At 40.9% G+C, this 21,077-nt stretch overlaps 1 protein-coding gene across 3 annotated transcripts in view; it reads left to right on the top strand.

The window, feature by feature from the left end:
* LOC123484548 (CSC1-like protein 2) overlaps positions 1-21,077 on the top strand; it is a 97,642-nt gene that overhangs the window by 55,268 nt on the left and 21,297 nt on the right. For all 3 annotated transcript variants that reach the window (XM_045215019.1, XM_045215018.1, XM_045215017.1), the window contains 8 exons: positions 1,980-2,122; positions 3,061-3,112; positions 3,650-3,758; positions 3,923-3,993; positions 11,806-11,886; positions 14,655-14,778; positions 14,887-15,020; positions 15,210-15,347. In XM_045215019.1, coding sequence (XP_045070954.1) covers positions 1,980-2,122; positions 3,061-3,112; positions 3,650-3,758; positions 3,923-3,993; positions 11,806-11,886; positions 14,655-14,778; positions 14,887-15,020; positions 15,210-15,347 — 852 coding nt within the window. The remainder of the gene's footprint in view (positions 1-1,979; positions 2,123-3,060; positions 3,113-3,649; positions 3,759-3,922; positions 3,994-11,805; positions 11,887-14,654; positions 14,779-14,886; positions 15,021-15,209; positions 15,348-21,077) is intronic.

The following is a 21,077-nucleotide window of genomic DNA, read 5'->3' as shown; positions in this document are numbered from 1 at the left end:
AAATAAGTCACTTCCTGAGGTGTATAAAAACAGAAAAGTAGTTGCTTTCTCAGATCTGTATTCACATAGTTTTAAAAACTGTTACTTTCTGAGATCTGTATTCAAATAGTTTAGAAAAATTAACTATTTGGAGGGATCTGTATTCAAATATTTGCAGTCACCTCCAAACAAACTATTTGTTCCTCCCAACAAAATGTTGACTTTCCACAAAGCATACACTGCTCGAAAAAATAAAGGGAACACTAAAATAACACATCCTAGATCTGAATGAATGAAATAATCTTATTAAATACTTTTTTCTTTACATAGTTGAATGTGCTGACAACAAAATCACACACAAATTATCAATGGAAATCAAATTTATCAACCCATGGAGGTCTGGATTTGGAGTCACCCTCAAAATTAAAGTGGAAAACCACACTACAGGCTGATCCAACTTTGATGTAATGTCCTTAAAACAAGTCAAAATGAGGCTCAGTAGTGTGTGTGGCCTCCACGTGCCTGTATGACCTCCCTATAACGCCTGGGCATGCTCCTGATGAGGTGGCGGATGGTCTCCTGAGGGATCTCCTCCCAGACCTGGACTAAAGCATCCGCCAACTCCTGGACAGTCTGTGGTGCAACGTGGCGTTGGTGGATGGAGCGAGACATGATGTCCCAGATGTGCTCAATTGGATTCAGGTCTGGGGAACGGGCGGGCCAGTCCATAGCATCAATGCCTTCCTCTTACAGGAACTGCTGACACACACCAGCCACATGAGGTCTAGCATTGTCTTGCATTAGGAGGAACCCAGGGCCAACCGCACCAGCATATGGTCTCACAAGTGGTCTGAGGATCTCATCTCGGTACCTAATGGCAGTCAGGCTACCTCTGGCGAGCACATGGAGGGCTGTGCGGCCCCCCCAAAGAAATGCCACCCCACACCATGACTGACCCACCGCCAAACCGGTCATGCTGGAGGATGTTGCAGGCAGCAGAACGTTCTCCGCGGCGTCTCCAGACTCTGTCACGTGCTCAGTGTGAACCTGCTTTCATCTGTGAAGAGTACAGGGCGCCAGTGGTGAATTTGCCAATCTTGGTGTTCTCTGGCAAATGCCAAACGTCCTGCACGGTGTTGGGCTGTAAGCACAACCCCCAGCTGTGGACGTCGGGCCCTCATACCACCCTCATGGAGTCTGTTTCTGATTTGAGCAGACACATGCACATTTGTGGCCTGCTGGAGGTCATTTTGCAGGGCTCTGGCAGTGCTCCTCCTGCTCCTCCTTGCACAAAGGCGGAGGTAGCAGTCCTGCTGCTGGGTTGTTGCCCTCCTACGGCCTCCTCCACGTCTCCTGATGTACTGGCCTGTCTCCTGGTAGCGCCTCCATGCTCTGGATACTACGCTGACAGACACAGCAAACCTTCTTGCCACAGCTCGCATTGATGTGCCACCCTGGACGAGCTGCACTACCTGAGCCATTTGTGTGGGTTGTAGACGCCGTCTCATGCTACCACTAGAGTGAAAGCACCGCCAGCATTCAAAAGTGACCAAAACATCAGCCAGGAAGCATAGGAACTGAGAAGTGGTCTGTGGTCACCACCTGCAAAACCAGTCCTTTATTGGGGTTGCCTATAATTTCCACCTGTTGTCTATTCCATTTGCACAACAGCATGTGAAATGTATTGTCAATCAGTGTTGCTTCCTAAGTGGACAGTTTGATTTCACAGAAGTGTGATTGACTTGGAGTTACATTGTGTTGTTTAAGTGTTCCCTTAATTTTTTTGAGCAGTGTAGTTAAAACTAGTTATACCAGGTCTGCACATGACTTGGTCTCAGTCTGGGCTTTTGGTGGTTTAAAATGAAAAAACATGTAACCCCTACCCCTTTAACCAAAAATAAGGTCAAAAAGTTAAAAAAGAAGGTTCTTGTCTCTGTGTAAATGGGGCTCAACTTATACTCCAAAAGTTAACCCACTTCTCCTGCCCTTACCCCACCTAGGGACGAGGAGATCCGGGAGAAGTGTGGTGAGGACGCCGTGCATTACCTTTCCTTCCAGCGCCACATCATTGGCCAGCTGGTGGTTGTTGGGGTTCTGTCTGTGGGCATCGTCCTGCCAGTCAACTTTTCTGGAGACCTTTTGGGTGAGTGTGCCAGATTTCCCTTCATTTCTATTAACGAGATGTACCTCTTGTTTACCTTATAAATCCCTTATTAATGAGATCACCTTAAGCTAAAGACACACATATTTTTTGTTGTCATGTGAGACTTTGTATATAAATGATGTGACTTCAAATTATTATTTTTTTACAATGGAACAATATGAAGGAAGTCGTATTCCATCAGATTTGCACATAGAAGTAGCATATCTGCTCTCCATTGTACAGTTAGTTTACAAAATCTCCTATGACAACAAAAACACATGGATCAATGAGTCCTTGTTTTGGGGTTATGATATGCCAAAATGGACATTCTAGACGATTCTGTGCTTCCAACTTTGGCAACAGTTTGGGGAAGACCCTTTCCTGTTTCAGCATGACAATGCCCCAGTGCACAAAGCGAGGTCCATACAGAAATGGTTTGTTGAAATCGGTGTGGAATAACTTTACTGGCCTGCACAGAGCCCTGACCTCAACCCCATCGAACACCTTTGGGATGAATTGGAACGCCGACTGCCAGCCAGGCCTAATCGCCCAACATCAGTGTCCAACCTCACTAATGCTTTTGTAGCTGAATGGAAGCAAGTCCCCGCAGCAATGTTCCAACGTCTAGTGGAAAGACTTCCCAGAAGAGTGGAGGCTGTTATAGCAGCAAAAGGGGGACCAACTCCATGCTAATGTCCATTTTGGAATTAGATATTCGACAAGCAGGTGTCCGCATACTTTTGGCCATGTAGTGTATCTCAGCTGTTAGGTTGTATTCTTCTGCAGACGACTTTATCTACGTTGACTATCATAGCTAAATTGCTACAAGAAAGTATTATTTAAATTGACCAACAGATATCTAAATACAGATAATATAAATACTTAAATGGAAATGTCACAAGTAAATGTCTATAACAGTGTTTTCTTTTTGTCACCAGAAAATAATGCATACAGCTTTGGGCGGACCACTATAGCAAACCTGAAGTCTGGGTTGGTACATTTTTTATAACACGCTTTTGTTATTTTGTTGGTTATTAAACCAATGGCATTATTTGAACAGAAAGAATGATGGTAGTTACGGAAAATCCCAGCAGGCAAAACTGGTTGCAGTGACTTTATTAGTAAGTATTTTGGTACATCATGATCAGATGATTGGTTGTAATGTTTTAAATATTTTAAACAACCAGCAAAAAAATTACTTATTGGTTGTCATCTGCTTATCTGACCAGATAACAACCACAATATACTGTCTTTCCTTGACGTCTTAATGACATCATGAAAAATACATCTTCATGTTGTTGTAGTCTGACCTTCCCTGTAACTATTCCCCAGGTCATTGCTGTAAATGAGAATGTGTCAACTTACCTGGTAAAATAAGGGTTAAATAAATAAACAGAAAACCAGTTTACAACTAGAAAATTATATCAATATGACATTCCAACCCAAATGTTTGCCCACTAGGATGTGTAGGTCCACAGTTATCAAGTGTTAGTGTTGACTTATCAAATCTCTTCTGCGTTTTCTCAGGACTAACCTCTTGTGGCTCCACACTTTGTTTGCGTTCATATACCTGCTTCTGACTGTGTACAGCATGAGACGACACACGTCCAAGATGCATTACAAGGAGGACGACCTGGTAAAGTTGATTTATTTTATTTATCCAGCTTAGACAAATTCAGATGAATGCAATGTCCCTTAATCAGTGGGCTACTATAGGAACATTTGGAATGTAATAGTTCTGATGTACAGTAAAAACAAAATTTTTAGCAGTCATAAATCAAGGCATATGCTCTTTTTCAGGTGAAACGCACTTTATTTATCAATGGGATCTCCAAATATGCCGAAGAGGTCCACATAAAACAACACTTTGAGTAAGCGTTTCTCTGGTTTCATTTATTGTCAGGCATCAGCAAGGCATTGGCTTGCACCTGCATGTGTGGTATATTATACAGTGGGGTCCGAATTTATTGACATCATTGATAAAGATGAGAAATAATGACTGTATAAAATAAATAATTCAAATACTGAGCTATATTGTATGCAAAAAAGGGGAAATTATATTATTTTACACGAATAAAATTGCTCAGAGAAAGAGATTTTCTTTAACAAGTAACATTTTCTTTCTCAGAAAGTTAGGGGTGAAAATGATTGACACCACTAAAGACTTATAAATATAGTAGTCAAAAGTTTAGTATTTGGTCCCATATTCCTAGCATGCTGTGACTACATCAAGCTTGTGACCCTACAAACTTTTTGGATGCATTTGTAGTTCCTTTTGGTTGTGTTTCAGATTATGTTGTGCCCAATATAAATGAATGGTACAGTTGAAGTCGGAAGTTTACATACACTTAGGTTGGAGTCATTCAAACTTGTGTTTCAACCACTCCACAAATTTATTTTTAACAAACTATAGTTTTGGCAAGTCGGTTAGGACATCTACTTTGTGCATGACACAAGGAATATTTCCAACAATTGTTTACAGACAGATTATTTCACTTATAATTCACTGTATCACAATTCCAGTGGGTCAGAAGTTTACATACACTAAATTGACTGTGCCTTTTTAAACAGCTTGGAAAATTCCAGAAAATGATATCATGGCTTTAGAAGCTTCTGATAGGCTAATTGACATCATTTGAGTCAATTTGAGGTGTACCTGTGGATGTATTTCAAGGCCTACCTTCAAACTCCAAAGAAATCAAGCAAGACCTCAGAAAGATAATTGTAGACCTCCACAAGTCTGGTTCATCCTTGGGAGCAATTTCCAAACGCCTGAAGGTACCACGTTCATCTGTACAAACAATAGTACGCAAGTATAAACACCATGGGACCACGCAGCTGTCATACCGCTCAGGAAAGAGACGCGTTCTGTCTCCTAGAGATGAATGTACTTTGGTGCGAAAAGTGCAAATCAATCCCAGAACAATAGCAAAGGACCTTGTGAAGATGCTGGAGGAAACGGGTACAAAAGTATCTATATCCACAGTAAAACGAGTCCCATATTGACATAACCTGAAAGGCCGCTCAGCAAGGAAGAAGCCACTGCTCCAAAACGGCCATAAAAATGCCAGACTACGGTTTGCAACTGCACATTGGGACAAAGATCATACTTTTTGGAGAAATTTCCTCTGGTTTGATTAAACTAAAATAGAACTGTTTGGCCATGATGACCATCATTATGTTTGGAGGAGAAAGGGGATGGCTTGCAAGCCGAAGAACACCATCCCAACCGTGAAGCACGGGGGTGGCAGCATCATACTGTGGGGGTGCTTTGCTGCAGGAGGGACTGGTGCACTTCACAAAATAGATGGCATCATGAGGAAGGAAAATTATGAGGATATATTGAAGCAACATCTCAAGACATCAGTCAGGAAGTTAAAGCTTGGTCGCAAATGGGTCTTCCAAATGGACAATGACCCCAAGCATACTTCCAAAGTTGTGGTAAAATGGCTTAAGGACAACAAAGTAAAGGTATTGGAGTGGCCATCACAAAGCCCTGACCTCAATCCTATAGAACATTTGTGGTTAGAACTGAAAAAGTGTGTGCGAGCAAGGAGGCCTACAAACCTGACTCAGTTACACCAGCTCTGTCAGGAGGAATGGGCCAAAATTCACCCAACTTATTGTGGGAAGCTTGTGGAAGGCTACCCGAAAACGATTGACCCAAGTTAAACAATTTAAAGGCAATGCTACCAAATACTTATTGAGTGTATGTAAACTTCTGACCCACTGGGAATGTGATGAAATAAATAAAAGCTGAAATAAATCATTCGCTCTACTATTATTCTGACATTTCACATTCTTAAAATAAAGTGGTGATCCTAACTGACCTAAGACAGGGAATTTTTACTAGGATTAAATGTCAGGAATTGTGAAAAACTGAGTTTAAATATATTGGCTAAGGTGTATGTAAACTTCCGACTTCAACTGTAAGTAATGTATTGTCATTTTGGAGTCACTTTTATTGTAAATAAGAATAGAATAATGTCTAAACATATGTTTCTAAACATGACCAATAACAGGGGAGGTTAGCATGTCTTGGGGGTATGATTTCTCACTCATCATTATTCACGATTAATTCAGGATCATCTGTAATCATGGGAGCTTCCACATTAATGTAGAAGTTTTTAGAAAAATATTATATTGTTATTTACAATAAAAGTGACTCCAAAATGACACCGTACATTGTTTACCATTAATTTATATTGGGCTAAAATAATCTTAAACACAACCAAAATGAACTGTAAATGCATCCAACAAGTTTGTAGAGTCACATGCTTGATGTAGTCATTTCATGCTAGGAATAAGGGAACAAATACTACACTTTTTACTACTTTATTTATAAGAATATTTAGGGGTGTCAATAATTTTGACACTTACCTTTTTGAGAGAAAAAATATTACTTGTTATACAAAATATCTTTCTCTGAGCAATTGTATTGTTATAAAACAAAAAATTATTGTTGTCTATCAACGATGACAAGCCACCAGGGTCTGACAACTTGGATGGAAAATTACTCAGGATGATAGCTGATGATATCGGCACTCCTATTTGCCATATCTTCAGTCTAAGCCTACTTGAAAGTGTGTGCCTTCAGGCCTGGAGGGAAGCAAAAGCAATTCCGCTACCTAAGAATAGTCAACCCCCCTTTACTGGCTCAAATAGCCGACCCATCAGCCTGTTACCAACCTTTAGTAAACTTTTGGAAAAAATTGTGTTTGACCAGATACAATGCTATTTTACTGTAAACATATTTACCACAGACTTATAGGGAAGGACATTCAACAAGTACAGTACTTACACAAATGACTGATTGGCTGAGAGAAATTTATGATAGAGATTGTGGGAGCTATTTTGTTAGACTTCAGTACGGCTTTTGACGACATCGATCATAGTCTTTTATGGCTTTACACCCCTGCTATATTGTGGAGAAAGAACCTGTCTAACAAAACACAGAGGGTGTTCTTTAATGGAAGCCTCTCCAACATAATCCTGGTAGAATCAGGAATTCCCCAGGGCAGCTGTCTAGGCCCCTTAATTTACTAATGACATACCACTGGCCTTGAGTAAAGCCAGTGTGTCTATGTATGCGGAAGACTCAAAACTATACACGTCAGCTACTACAGCGAGTGAAATGACTGCAACACTTAACAAGCTGCAGTTAGTTTCAGAATGGGTGGCAAGGAATAAGTTAGTCCTAAATATTTTAAAAACGAAAATAATTGTATTTGGGACAAATCATTCACTAAACCATGAACCTCAAATAAATCTTGTAATAAATCATGTTTAAATTGAGCAAGTTGAGGTGACTAAACTGCTGTAGTAACCCTGGATTGTAAACTGTCATGGTCAAAACATGTTGATACAACAGTAGCTAAGAAGGGGAGAAGTCTGTCCATAATAAAGCGCTACTCTGTCTTTTTAACAACACTATCAACAAGGCAGGTCCTACAGGCTCTATTTTTGTCGCACCGGGACTACTGTTCAGTTGTGTGGTCAGGTGCCACAAAGAGAGACCTCCGAAAATTACAATTGGCTTAGAACAGGGCAGCACGGCTAGCCCTTAAATGTACACGGAGGGCTAACATTAATGATATACATGTAAATCTCTCATGGCTCAAAGTGGAAGAGAGATTGACTTCATCACTACTTGTTTTTGTAAGAAGTGTTGTCATGCTGAATGCACAGAGGTGTCTGTTTAAACTACTAGCACACAGCTCGGACACCCATGCATACCCCACAAGACATGCCACCAAAGGTCTCTTCACAATCCCCAAGTCAAGAACAGACTATGGGAGGCGCGCAGTACTACATAGAGCCATGGCTACATGGAACTCTATTCCACATCAGGTAATGGATGCAAGCAGTAGAATCAGATTTTTAAAAAACAGATTAAAATACACCTTATGGACAGCAGGGACTGTAAAGACACACACACACACACCCACACACAGGCACAGACACACATACACATAAGACACACACTCTACACACACATACACATATATGTTGTATTGTAAATATGTGATAGTGGAGTAGTGGCCTGAGGAAACAAACTAAATGTATTGGGTAAAGTGTTATGAAATGTAATATTTTAAATTGTATATAACTGCCTTAACTTTGCTGGACCCCAGGAAGAGTAGCTGGTGCCTTGGCAGCAGCTAATGGGGATCCTTAATAATTGTTTTAGCATAATATATAGCTCAGTATTTGATTTGTTTTTGATTTTATACAGTCATTATTGCTCATCTTTATCAAGGGTGTCAATTTCGGACTCCACTGTATGTGCCTTCAGAAAGTATTCATACCCCTTGACTTATTCCACATTTTGTTGTGTTAGTCTGAATTCAAAATGGATTAAAAATATTATAATCTCACTCATCCACACACAATACCCCATAATGACAAAGTGAGAACATGTTTTTAGAAAGTTTTGCAAATGTATTGAAAATGAAATACAGAAATATCTAATTGACATAAGTATTCACACCCATTTGCTAGGGCACTCCAAATTGAGCTCAGGTGCATCCAATTTCCTTAGTCATCCTTGAGCTGTTACTACAACCTGATTGTGTCCACCTGTGGCCGATTCAATTGTTTGGACATAATTCAGAAAGAAACACTCCTGTTTATATAAGGTCCCAAGGAACTGCCCGTAGATATCCGAGATTGAATTGTGATGAGGTGTACAGTATATCTGGGGAAGGTGTCGTGGAAATTCACCACTAAGGACTCAAAGTCAAAGTTAATCAACATATCTTTATTATCACGGCCGGAGAGGTTACAACAAACGTAATACTCAAAGTACAAGTCTGTCAGAAGCTCTGAAGGGATGCTCTGCCTTCAGCACTCTTTATACTCATGCACAAACTAGGCGTCTCTGCTCTCAGGGTGCAATAGGCTGATCATGACCTTGCACACACAGTTTCTAGGCGTTGGGCCAAAGTAACAGTGTGTTTCCTTCTTTCTGTTCTTCAATCAGTCCCTTCCCTGAGAGAAGTCACAGAACATCCTAACACAATAACAAGAAACAATACGCTACACGTAGTCGCGCATTTGCAGAGACACAAAGGACACTAAAAATGTCCACTACAAAAGATACAAAACCATTTCTAGATTGTTGAACGTTTCCAAGAGCACAGTGGTCTCCATTGGTAAATTGAAAAAATATGGAACTACCCAGCTGGTTGTCCATAAGCATAAGGCAAAAGATTATGTGGTCTGATGAGACCAAAATTGAACTATGTCTCGAGAAAACCTGGCACAGCTAATCACCTGTCTAACACCATCCCTACTGTGAAGCATGGTGGTGGCAGCAGCATGCTATAGGGATGCTTTTCAGCGGCAGGGACTGGGAGACTGGTAAGGATAGAGGGAACAATGAATGGAACCAAATACAGGCAAATCCTTGATGAGAACCTGTTTCACAGTGCAAACGACCTTAAACTGGTGCAAAGATTTACGTTCCAACAGGACAATGACCCCAAGCATACAGCCAAAGCAATGCTGGAATGGATTTTTGAACAAGAATGTGAAAGTCCTTGAGTGGCCCAGGCGAAGCCTAGACTTGAATACTATTGAAAATCTGTGGAAATACTTGAAGATTACTGTTCAATGTCGCTCCCCATCTAATTCAACAGAGCTTGAGAAAATCTACAAGGAAGAATGGAAGAAAATCCCCAAATCCAGATGTACAAAGCTGATACAAGACAACTCAAAGCTGTAATCGCGGCCAAAGGTGCTTCTACAAAGTATTGACTCAGGGGTGTGAATACTTACAGTACCAGTCAAAAGTTTGGACTCACCTACTCAAGAACTTTGAAAGTTTCTTCAAGTGCAGTCTTCGCTGTGCAAGCCACTTCTGAAGAGACTTGCTTTAGTTTGGTTCCACGCTGTGTTTTGAGACCTGCGCCACAGTGAAGATTTTTGCTGGTGACACGGTCAGTGATTTATTTAGAATTCAAGGCACACTTAACCAGCATGGCTACCACAGCATTCTGCAGCAATACGCCATCCCATTTTGTTTGGGCTTAGTGGGACTATCATTTGTTTTTTCAACAGGATAGTGACCCAACACACCTCCAGGCTGTGTAAGGACTATTTGACCAAGAAGGAGAGTGATGGAGTGCTGCATCAGATGACCTGGCCTCCACAATCACCCAACCTCAACCCAATTGAGATTGTTTGGGATGAGTTGGACCGCAGCGTGAAGGAAAAGCAGCCAACAAGTGCTCAGCATATGTGGGAACTCCTTCAAGACTGTTGGAAAAGCATTCCAGGTGAAGCTGGTTGAGAGAATGCCAAGAGTGTGCAAAGCTGTCATTAAGGCAAAGGGTGGCTACTTTGATGACTCTCAAATATAAAATTTATTTTGATTTGTTTAACACTTTTTTGGTTACTACATGATTCCATATGTATTATTTCATAGTTTTGATGTCTTCACTGTTATTCTAAAATGAAGAAAATAGTAAAAAATAAAGAAAAACACTTGAATGAGTAGGTGTGTCCAAACTTTTGACTGGTACTGTATTTCTTTTTCAATACATTTACAAACATTTCTAAAAACATGTTTTCACTTTGTCATTATGGGTTATTGTGTATAGATAGATGGGTGAGAAAATAAATCTATTTAATCCGTTTTTTATTCTGTTAGTAACACAACAAAATGTGGAATAAGCCAAGAGGTATGAATACTTTCTGAAGGCACTGTATGTGGGAAGTGAGTTAAGATGAGTGGTGTAAAGTACTTAAGTAAAATACTTTAAAGTACTACTTAGTGGTTTTTTGGGGTATATGTACTTTACTATTTTATATTTTTTACAACTTTTACTCCACTACATTCTTAAAGAAAATAATGTACTTTTTGCTCCATACATTTTCCCTGACGCCCATGAATGCTTAGCAAGACAGGAAAATTGTATAATTCACACACTTATCAAGAGAACATCCCTGGTTATCCCTACGTTTCTGAACTGGCGGACTCACTAAACACACATGCTTCATTTGTAAATGATGTCTGAGTGTTGGAGTGTTCCCCTGGCTATCCGTACATTTAAAAAACAAGAAAATCGTGCCGTCTGGTTTGCTTAATATATATATTTTTTTATGATTTATACTTTTACTTTTGATACTTACGTATATTTTAGCAGTTACATTTACTTTTGATAATTAAGTATATTTAAAACCAAATATTTTTAGACTTTTACACAAGTGGTAATTTGCTTGGTGACTTTCACTTTTACTTGAGTCATTTTCTATTAAGGAATCTTTACTTTTACTCAAGTATGATAATTGGGTACTTTTTCCACCACTGGTTAAGATTGCATTGTCAGCATATTGTACCAGTCAATCTCCTGTTCTGGATTAAACCCAAGCACATTGGAATACAGGCACAGCTGTTTTAGGCCCAGTCAAAATAGAACTCTGACAGTGAATGATTGTGTAAGTTCCCCCGTTTACCTTGAAGACACCACGGATGAAATTGTTCCCCATCTGAATTATAATTTAGAAATGCTCAAATGAAATGTAAAACCAAGGTGACTCACTGATAGACACATGTTAGTGTACTAATATTGGAGGTGTAGCTCAACTTATTCTATATACTGAACATCGGTATATATTCGGTACAATTTTTTATGGTAATGGTAATTGTTCTGTTTTGTTTTCTTGCCATTGTCACACAGACAAGCCTATGAGAACTGCATTGTTCTGGATGCTCGAATCTGCTACAACGTAGCCAAACTCATGTCCCTGAATGCTGAGAGGTGAGACCTTTTACCTGCTGTTCACCAATTGTGTTCAATCTCACTTTCCTTTAGAATGCTTCATCACAATTTCAGCCCCCAACATATCCAACCCCCTCTACATAAAATGGCAGTGCTTGACAAAATGGTACAGATTTAGGATTGCAGGTGCAGCCTAGCCCCCGAAGTGACTCTTTACACTGTATGCGAAGATTTCCTTTGTGTTGTCTTAAGAATTCAGCCTTGTCTGTGTTGCTCTCCACATCCCTCATTCTATCACACCTCTGTGAAACAGGTTCCGTTGTCTTTATATCCTGTGGGTCTGATATCTGATTGGAAGTTAACGCAACAGTAATGCTATTGGTCAACAACTCAGATTTTGAATCCAAACAAGTCAGATTCTTATAAAAAGCTCTTAGATTCATTGTCTCTTTCTCTTTGTTCCTGACCTGCGTTGGTGAAATATACACTGTCTTTCTGTCTCTGTCTCCCCCAAGAGCTACGGGACATGGCACAAGTCATGACTTCTCTCTCATTCCCTGTCTGATCATGCCTAGAATAATGCCTTGTAACTTAAGCTTATGCCTTGTATAATTGAATCATTTATTTTACAATGATATTACATATTTTTGCCTTTGACAACTCAGACCTTTCTTGATAGCCTATTACTGTAACTCAACTATAGTTGCTTGCATTTTGCTAAATAATCTTTATGGAGTCAGAAAAACATTTAAATAGGCTAATTACATAGTCTTATCACGGGTCATGTGAGGTATATATTATCTAGCCTATATGATAAATATTACTTTACTACAGGATTTTAATTTGATCACACTTTTGTTGCTGAGATTTGCCCGTGCTGCAATGCAGATGAGTGATTTACATAAATTCACTGAAAACCCGCACTAACACATGGTTATATTATCCGTATTCCACTTTACACGTAGCCTCATTTTGACCAGCGATCAAGCAACACGATGGACTAAACGTTAAAATCCTGTTTCTGCAGGATTATTTTGCTGCGACAATACAGGTCTAATTAAGATCCTACATCTGTAGTTACTGTAGAAGAACTCCAGGTGGAATTTATTCCTGCCTTTTTGAAGGAGACAAAAAGCACCCAAAAGCATAAAATTGTTGACCAGACGTAGAGATATTACATTAATTAAATGAATTACCTCCTCACGCTCAACAAATGGGTCAAGGCAAGTGTAAGGTCCATAAAATAGTGTTTGAATTGTATATGGAGACGCAGGGTTGGGGGAGTAACTACATAATAATAATAATAATAATATGCCATTTAGCAGACGCTTTTATCCAAAGCGACTTACAGTCATGTGTGCATACATTTTTACGTATGGGACATGAGGAATAACTAAACCTTAACCCTTACTTTAACCATTCGGAGTTAATGCCTAAACTTAGATTACTTTACTGAGTTTGGGTAATCCAAAAATTACGTTACTAATTATCATTTTGGATAGGTAACTGTAACAGATTACATTTAGAAAGTAACTGTTACATGTTTACTTCTTGGATTACATTTAAATGCAGAAACGATGATTTGCGAAAAAATACATTAACTCCTTTCTGTTTTCTCAATGACATTCAATTCAGCATTGGAAAAAATTAACGCAAGTGTAAGTTTGTTCCACACGAGCGAGTCTGACCAGAAGTCCGAGACCACTATGATGACACACCAAATGTGTTTGATGGATCCTTTTTGTCTTCTAATGCCTCTTCAAGGAATAATCCACTCAAACTACATTTGGGTATTTTCTTCATTAGTTCACTGTTAATACAGTGATGTGGCAAGTTACACTTTGCTTCTTGAAAATCCTATATCTTGAACAGGTAGTTCACCCGTGATACAAGTCAGTATTCAACATCCATCCATGTCTGAGGACGTCGGGAGATGACGTGGAAACCAGCCACTAGGGGCAACAGTGAGCGCTGTTACCATCAAGTAGGCTTTGGTTTTGCTAGGGTGTTGTGAACGGGGATGGTGGATGGGTGTCTGCCTCTGGTTCCAAAGATTGCATGTTTGAATCCAGTGATAGAAAGTTGTTTTTGTCAGCATCTGCCTCTGGTTCCAAAGGTTGCATGTTCGAAACCAGCGATAGAAAGTTGTTTTTGAAATTTTTGTTTTAAGCCTATCCCAAACCTTAATCATTACCTTAACCATTCGGAGTTAATGCCTAAACTTAGATTACTTTACTGAGTTTGGGTAATCCAAAAGTTACTTTACTGATTTATAATTTTGGATAGGTAACTAGTAACTGTAACAGATTACATTTAGAAAGTAACCTACCCAACCCTGTAGACGAACAACTTTGTTTAAAGTTAGTCACAGTTATGGACACTGTTGCAAAAACATGTTATCTGTGTGACCTATAAGATATTGGAGGAGAGAGGCCATATTCTTTAGGTCAGTGAGTTCTGATGACAGAAGTTGCCCTTGATGACTCAGCAGCGGCCATTTTGATCTCCTCCTACTCGCCCACTGGTGCTAAACACTATTGATCTCCAGTGGATGGAGAAATCCTCTGTGCTACTGGTATTGAGTGCCAAAGTTATGGGTCGAAATGCACTCACTTGAGCCTTGAGCCTTACTTTGTCTGTTGTGTGAGCGTGTATATGCATGTTTGCGAGTGTATGTACTGCTCTGATGAGATTGTATGGACGTACAGTATGTCACCATGCATGTGTGCAGGATTGTGCGTTGATGTGTGCACCACGTGCAGAGCTCTCAATATGAATTTTGTGTCCGCGTGTGTGTCGCCTCACAGGAAGAAGACAGAGCGCAGTTTAAAGTTCTTCACTGATCTCATGGCCAAAGAGCACATGCCCACCATGATCAACCCCAAGCCCTGTGGCCACCTCTGCTGCTGTGTCATCAAAGGCTGTGAGCAGGTTGGACACCCAGAAAACCATCACATTTATTAGGCTGTACCTTTAGGGATGTGCAAATTAAACTACTGTGCAATGTTATGTCAAGTATAATCTGTCATTGTATTTCAGGAAGAGGCGGTGAGCTTCTATACTAAGCGGGAGGCCAAACTGAAGGAGGAGTACAGAAAGGAGAAAGAGAAGGTGAACACCAAACCTCTTGGCATGGCGTTCGTCACTTTCCAGAATGAGGCCATGACTGCAATGTGAGTCGATCTCGACATAATTTGATGTTTGTGTGGTGTATGTGTTTGTTTGTACATGCATGCTCTGCTATATGTGATCAGGATGGTCTTTCAAAATGCCTCAGTAGATCAGTGCCATCACCAAATGCCAAATTTAATAAAAGCTTGTTTAGCCTACCCAATTTCCCTGCCATTTACCACTTTTCACAGAATCCTAAAGGACTTCAATGCCTGCCAATGCCATGGCTGCACATGCCGCCAAGAGCCCAGGTCATCCCAGTTCAGTGAAAGTCTCCACATCTACAACTGGAGTGTGAGCTATGCTCCTGACCCTCAGAACGTGCGTTGGTAAGAGACAGTGTCCTGCACAGGGTGGGCCAGCAATATAAATAGAATTTAGAATATAATTAGAATAACACTCATTCTATTTCTATGGGGCCAGCACCAACTATGATGTTGAGGTAGAACAAAGGGGGGCGGCAAGAAAGGCAAAAAGAGACTATCATCCTTTAGAAGTGCTGAGTAATCCTTTCTGCATGAGCAACTGCACTCCACGCCTTTGCACTCAAGGACAAAATGTGGCTATGGGCAGAGATGGAAAGAGGGGATGGGCTTATGACGGGTATTTGTCCAAAACTCATTAATGCTCCTCAGCCCCACTTGACCTCCAGTCAGCTCTTTTCCTGAACCCCTGACTTTGGTGCTTCGTGGCTTACTTGCCAATAATTTTAACCCACTCAGTCTCCGCCCATGCTTAGCTGGCTCCACATCAAATCAAATAAAACGTTATTTGTCACATGCGCCGAATACAACAGGTGTAGACTTTACTGCTAAATGCTTACTTACGAGCCCTTTGCCAACAATGCAGAGTTAAAAAGTAAGACAAATTTGCTAAATAAAAAAAGGAAGTAATAACACAATAAAAGAACAAGGTTATATAAAATAAGTACCTTTACCGAGTCAATGTGCAGGGGGTACGAGGTAATTGAGGTAATATGTACATGTAGGTAGGGGTAAAAGTGACTAGGCAATCAGGATAGATAATAAACAGCGTAGCAGCAGCGTATGTGAAGAGTGTGAAAGTGTGTCTGTGTGAGTGTGTGTGTGTGTGTGTGTGTGTGTGTGTGTGGCGTCAATATGCATGTGTGTGCGTCGGAATGTTAGTGTAGTATGAGTCCAGTGAGTGTGCATACAGCCAGCATTTTATTAGGATCCCTATTAGCTGTTTGCGAAGGCAGCAGCTACTCTTCCTGGGGTCCACAGCCAGTGTAAGAGAGTCAGTGCAAAGAAAAGAGGGGGTCAATGAAAATAGTCCGGGTAGCCATTTGATTAACTGTTCAGCAGTCTTATTGCTTTGGGGTAGAAGCTGTTCAGGAGCCTTTCGGTCCCAGACTTGGGTTAGGGTTAGGTAGCAGAGAGAACAGTCTGACTTGGGTGGCTGAAGTCTGTTACTATTTTTGGGCCGTTCCTCTGACACCGCCTGGTATAGAGATCCTGGATGACAGGGAGCCAGTCAAGATGCTCTCAATGATGCAGCTGTAGAACTTTTTGAGGATCCGAGGGCCCATGCCAAATCTGTTCAGCCTCCTGAGGGGGAAGAGGCATTATCATGCCCTCTTCACGACTGTGTTGGGTGTGTTTGGAACATGATTTGTCCTTAGTGATGTGGACTCCGAGGAACCCATAATCCACTCCACTACAGCCCCGTCGATGTGAATGCGGGAGTGCTTGGCCCTCTGTTTCCTGTAGTCCACGATCAGCTACTTTGTCTTCCTGACGTTGAGGGAGATGTTGTGGTCCTGGCACCATACTGCCAGGTCTCTGACCACCTCCCTATAGGCTGTCTCATCGTCGTCAGTGATCAGGCCTACCACCGTCGTGTCGTCGGCAAACTTAATGATGGTGTTGGAGTCGTGGGTGAACGGGGAGTACACCCCTGAGGGGCCCCTGTGTTGAGGGTCAGCGTGAGGGATGTGTTGTTGCCTACCCTCACCACCTGGGGGTAGCCCGTCAGGGAGTCCAGGATCCAGTTGTAGAGGGAGGTGTTCAGTGCAGGGTCCTTAGCTTAGTGATGAGCTTGGAGGGCACTATGGTGTTGAACGCTGCGCTGTAGTCAATGAACAGCATTCTCACGTAGGTGTTCCTTTTCTCCAGGTGGGAAAGGGCAGTGTGGAGTGCAATAGAGATTGCATCATCTGTGAATCTGTTGGGGCGATATGCGAATTGGAGTGGGTCCAGGGTGTCTTGGATGATGTGAGCCATGACCAGCCTTTCAAAGCATTTCATGGCTACAGATGTGAGGGCTACGGGGCGATAGTCTTTTAGACAGGTTACCTTGGCGTTCTTTTGCACAGGGATTATGGTGGTCTGCTTGAAACATGTAGGTATTACAGACTGGGTCAGGGAGAGGTTGAACATGTCAGTGAAGACACTTGCCAGCTGGTCAGACCATACTCTGAGTATGCGTCCTGGTAATCCGTCTGGCCCTGCGGCCTTGTGTATGTTAACCTGTTTAAAGTGCTTACTCACGTCACTGGGCAGAAAGGGTCAATATCCGGGGATGTCTTTATCTATATATTTCGGGATATCTGACATTTTATTAGATATAAGGAGTAGACATGCTCCAGATACGCATGTCCTTAATTTCATATACAGAGCTAGGATATTCTCCGTAATGGGGCAGTTTCTACATGCATCCAATCCGGACCTCAGAATGAGGTCCAGGGAGATATCTGGGGTGAGATATGTTCAAGACACGCACCTGATGCGCGTGCACCCGCTTACATATTTGTAGAATATTCTAACTCCGGAAAGGGTATGTGTCAACATGCTGACATACTCTAAGCCTTTATACTAAGGCATGAACGAATCCACATATTTTCTGAAATGTATCATATCTGTTAGGCTTGGGCGGTATACCGTATATACCGTTTATCGGGGTATTTGGAAATAGCCACAGGATGGTTTTTCAATACCGTTAACTATTAAATTAAAATACCTGCAGTCAACTTGTGAAATAATTTAGGAGATAAAGAAGATTGAGTTCTTCATTTTACCTATCACATAATATTTCATTATGAATCTTACCGGTAGTCCCGGTTGTTTCCAAACACCCAACTATGACAGACCGGAGCGTTGTGGGTCACTCACTGTTGTGCAGCACATGCCAGGTGATGTATCCTGAACAAAAATATAAACACAATATTCAACAATTTCAACGATTTTACTGAGGTACAGTTCATATAAGGAAATCAGTCAATTGAAATTCAATTCATGACTGGGCAGGGGCGCAGCCGTGGGTGGGCCTGGGAGGGTATAGGCTCACCCACTTGGAAGCCAGGCACACCCACTGGGGAGCTAGGCCCAGCCAGTCATAATAAGTTTTTCCCCACAAAAGGGCGTTATAACAGACAAAAATACTCCTCCGTTTCATCAGCTGTACGGGTGGCTGGTCTCAGATGATCCCACAGGTGAATAAGCCGGATGTGGAGGTTCACGTGGTCTGCGGTTGTGAGGCAGGTTGGACGTACTGCCAAATTCTGTAAAACGATGTTGAAGGCAGCTTATGGTTGAGAAATGAACATTACATTCTCTGGCAACAGCTCTGGTGGACATTCCTGCAGTCAGCAGGCCAATTGCTTGCTCCCTCAAAACCGGAGACATCTGTGGCATTGTGTTGTGACAAAACTGCACATTTTAAAGTGGCCTTTTATTGTCCTCAGCACAAGGTGCACCTGTGTAATGATCATGCTGTTTAATCAGCTTCTTGGCAAAGGAAAAATGCTCACTAACAGGGATGTAAACACATTTTTGCACAGCATTTGAGAGAAATAAGCTTTTTGTGCGTATGGAAAATTTCAAGGATCTTTTATTTCAGCTCATGAAAAATGGGACAAAGACTTTACATGTTGCGTTTATATATTTTTTCAGTATAGTTACAGTATAGATTTCACAATTAAATGTTTGCAGCTAAATATCCTATAACTATTAACTGTCTAAAATGTGCTAAATGCTCTGCAGTTGTGCATTTGGTTTGCTAATTTAGTAGCTATTTAGCTATCGAGCTAAGTGGTTCGCTTCTTCCAAAATCAAGTTTAGCTTGGTAACAGCAGAGAATCTCCTCCTGGATACTGCTGTCTGATATTTGTTTTGTGCATGCAGCAAACTGTGAGTAGCATTTTTTAGTTAGTTGTATAACTTGATGAGCTGAGATGTCTGTCCTACAAATACTTTAGGTCAGAGACTATAAAATGTTCGCAATGCGCTCGTTAGCATTTAGTTAGCGGTCTCTATTGGATGTTACATTTACTTGTTAGCATTGCTAACCTTCAGATTACAACAGCGCCCCTTGTGTTCAGTGCCAGTATTACTGAATATCCCGGTATGGCACAAGGTCGGTATGACAAACTGGATACAGCCTAAGCCTAATATCTGTAGTCATTACCGGATCATTTACGTGACCGTATTTAAAAAAAAAAAAAAAAAAATTCAATAGATTTCCTTACATAATGTAATATTCATCCTCGTATGTCTGATCGAAAATGTGCTAAATCCGACTCATGACATGTCCAGCGCCCAAATTATTTTACCTGTTCAGGCGCCGAAAATCATCGTGGTTCTTCACATGAAGGTGACATATCTGAGCGTTCATTTGCACCATATTCAGTAGTAGGCTATGCAAGACACAGAAAGGCAAACATCGTCATATTTCATCCAAGTTGCTATTTCCAAAGCATATCTCTGCTATTTCTGTTTAAAAAATGCTGCATAGCAAATCCAGAGCTCCAATCACAACACATACTGTATTTTCTGTAAAGATGCAAACGTAGGCCAATCTTTGCTAAAAATGTATTTTATTTATTTAACAGAAATTAAAAGTTGCACACCCTCAATAACCCTGCCTGCCCTGTTTGATTTTGACAATGGATGCGATGGGTGCAGATTGGGTCGCCAGCGGTGGTCCCTCGCAGTCTAGACACTGCTCGGTGGTATTATTTGGTCTGTGATCCACTCCAAACTCTCAATGCATAAATCATAAATCGAAATTGTGTCAATATTGCAAGAAAATATTATCCTTTCACATAACCATACCACAAGGTAGCTACTCTACCTGCTTCATTCATGACGAGAAAACTAACTGGAACAAGCTAGCTAGCTAGCCAAGTTGCTAGTGTTAAGTTGCGTCAATTCAAATCTGGTATTGGAACAAAAAGAGGTCAATACACGTCTTCTAAAATAGATTAGTATTTTAATTAATGCAAAACACTTCAATGGTAAATATGATGTTCGTATATACGGGTCCACTGAAATACCACGCAGGGCACTCAGAGAACTGATCCATTGTTCTAAGTTCTTCTTCAAATACTCTGACAGAGATAGGCCAGCAGGGAGCGGGAACTATCAGAGTAGAGACTGAGCGTGGTTTAGACTTACTCAGCCTATCGTTGGCGCACAGGCTGGTCCCAGTCCCTTGGCGTTTCACTGTTGCCAGGCATAAGTTGTTATCATCACAACTTGTCCCAAGTCAGCACTTTTGCAGTTTCCCTGTACTTTCCCACCCTAACTATACTCTTTGTACCTACGTCCTTGGACGGTTCAACAAAGAGGCAGTGTGTGTATGTGAGAATCACAAGTCTGTCTCACCCTACTCCCTAACATTCCTCACATTAATCACAGCTTATGTTAAACAATGTATATCAGTACAGTACAAACCTATTATGTTTAATCATTAATGCATTCTTTCTAAGCTAGGCATCACATCTAGTTATAAGAAAATAGATCCCCACACTAGTTAGCTAGCTAGCTTATATTGACCAGTAATACAAAATCTGCCTAAACGTTTTAAAACGTTAGCTGTCACCTTGAGGCTTGATAGGGGGTAAAAATGTTTTTTTAGAAGGCAATTTTGTTATTTGTCAGCTTGCTAGGCTACCAGTTAGCTTTTACCCGCCTATCAAGCCTAGCTTGCTACTGCTGCTGACCAAATTTAGCTAACGTTCTTCATTCTAGTTACTAAGATAACTAAAACATCCTAAATTAGCTACTCACTTTAGCGTTAACTTCTTTGAGGTATTTTCT

Source organism: Coregonus clupeaformis, unplaced genomic scaffold (genome assembly GCF_020615455.1).
Source record: "Coregonus clupeaformis isolate EN_2021a unplaced genomic scaffold, ASM2061545v1 scaf0353, whole genome shotgun sequence".
Classification (NCBI taxonomy): domain Eukaryota; kingdom Metazoa; phylum Chordata; class Actinopteri; order Salmoniformes; family Salmonidae; genus Coregonus; species Coregonus clupeaformis.
The sequence above is the reverse complement of the archived record's forward strand: the minus strand, read 5'-3'. Positions and strand labels throughout refer to the sequence as shown.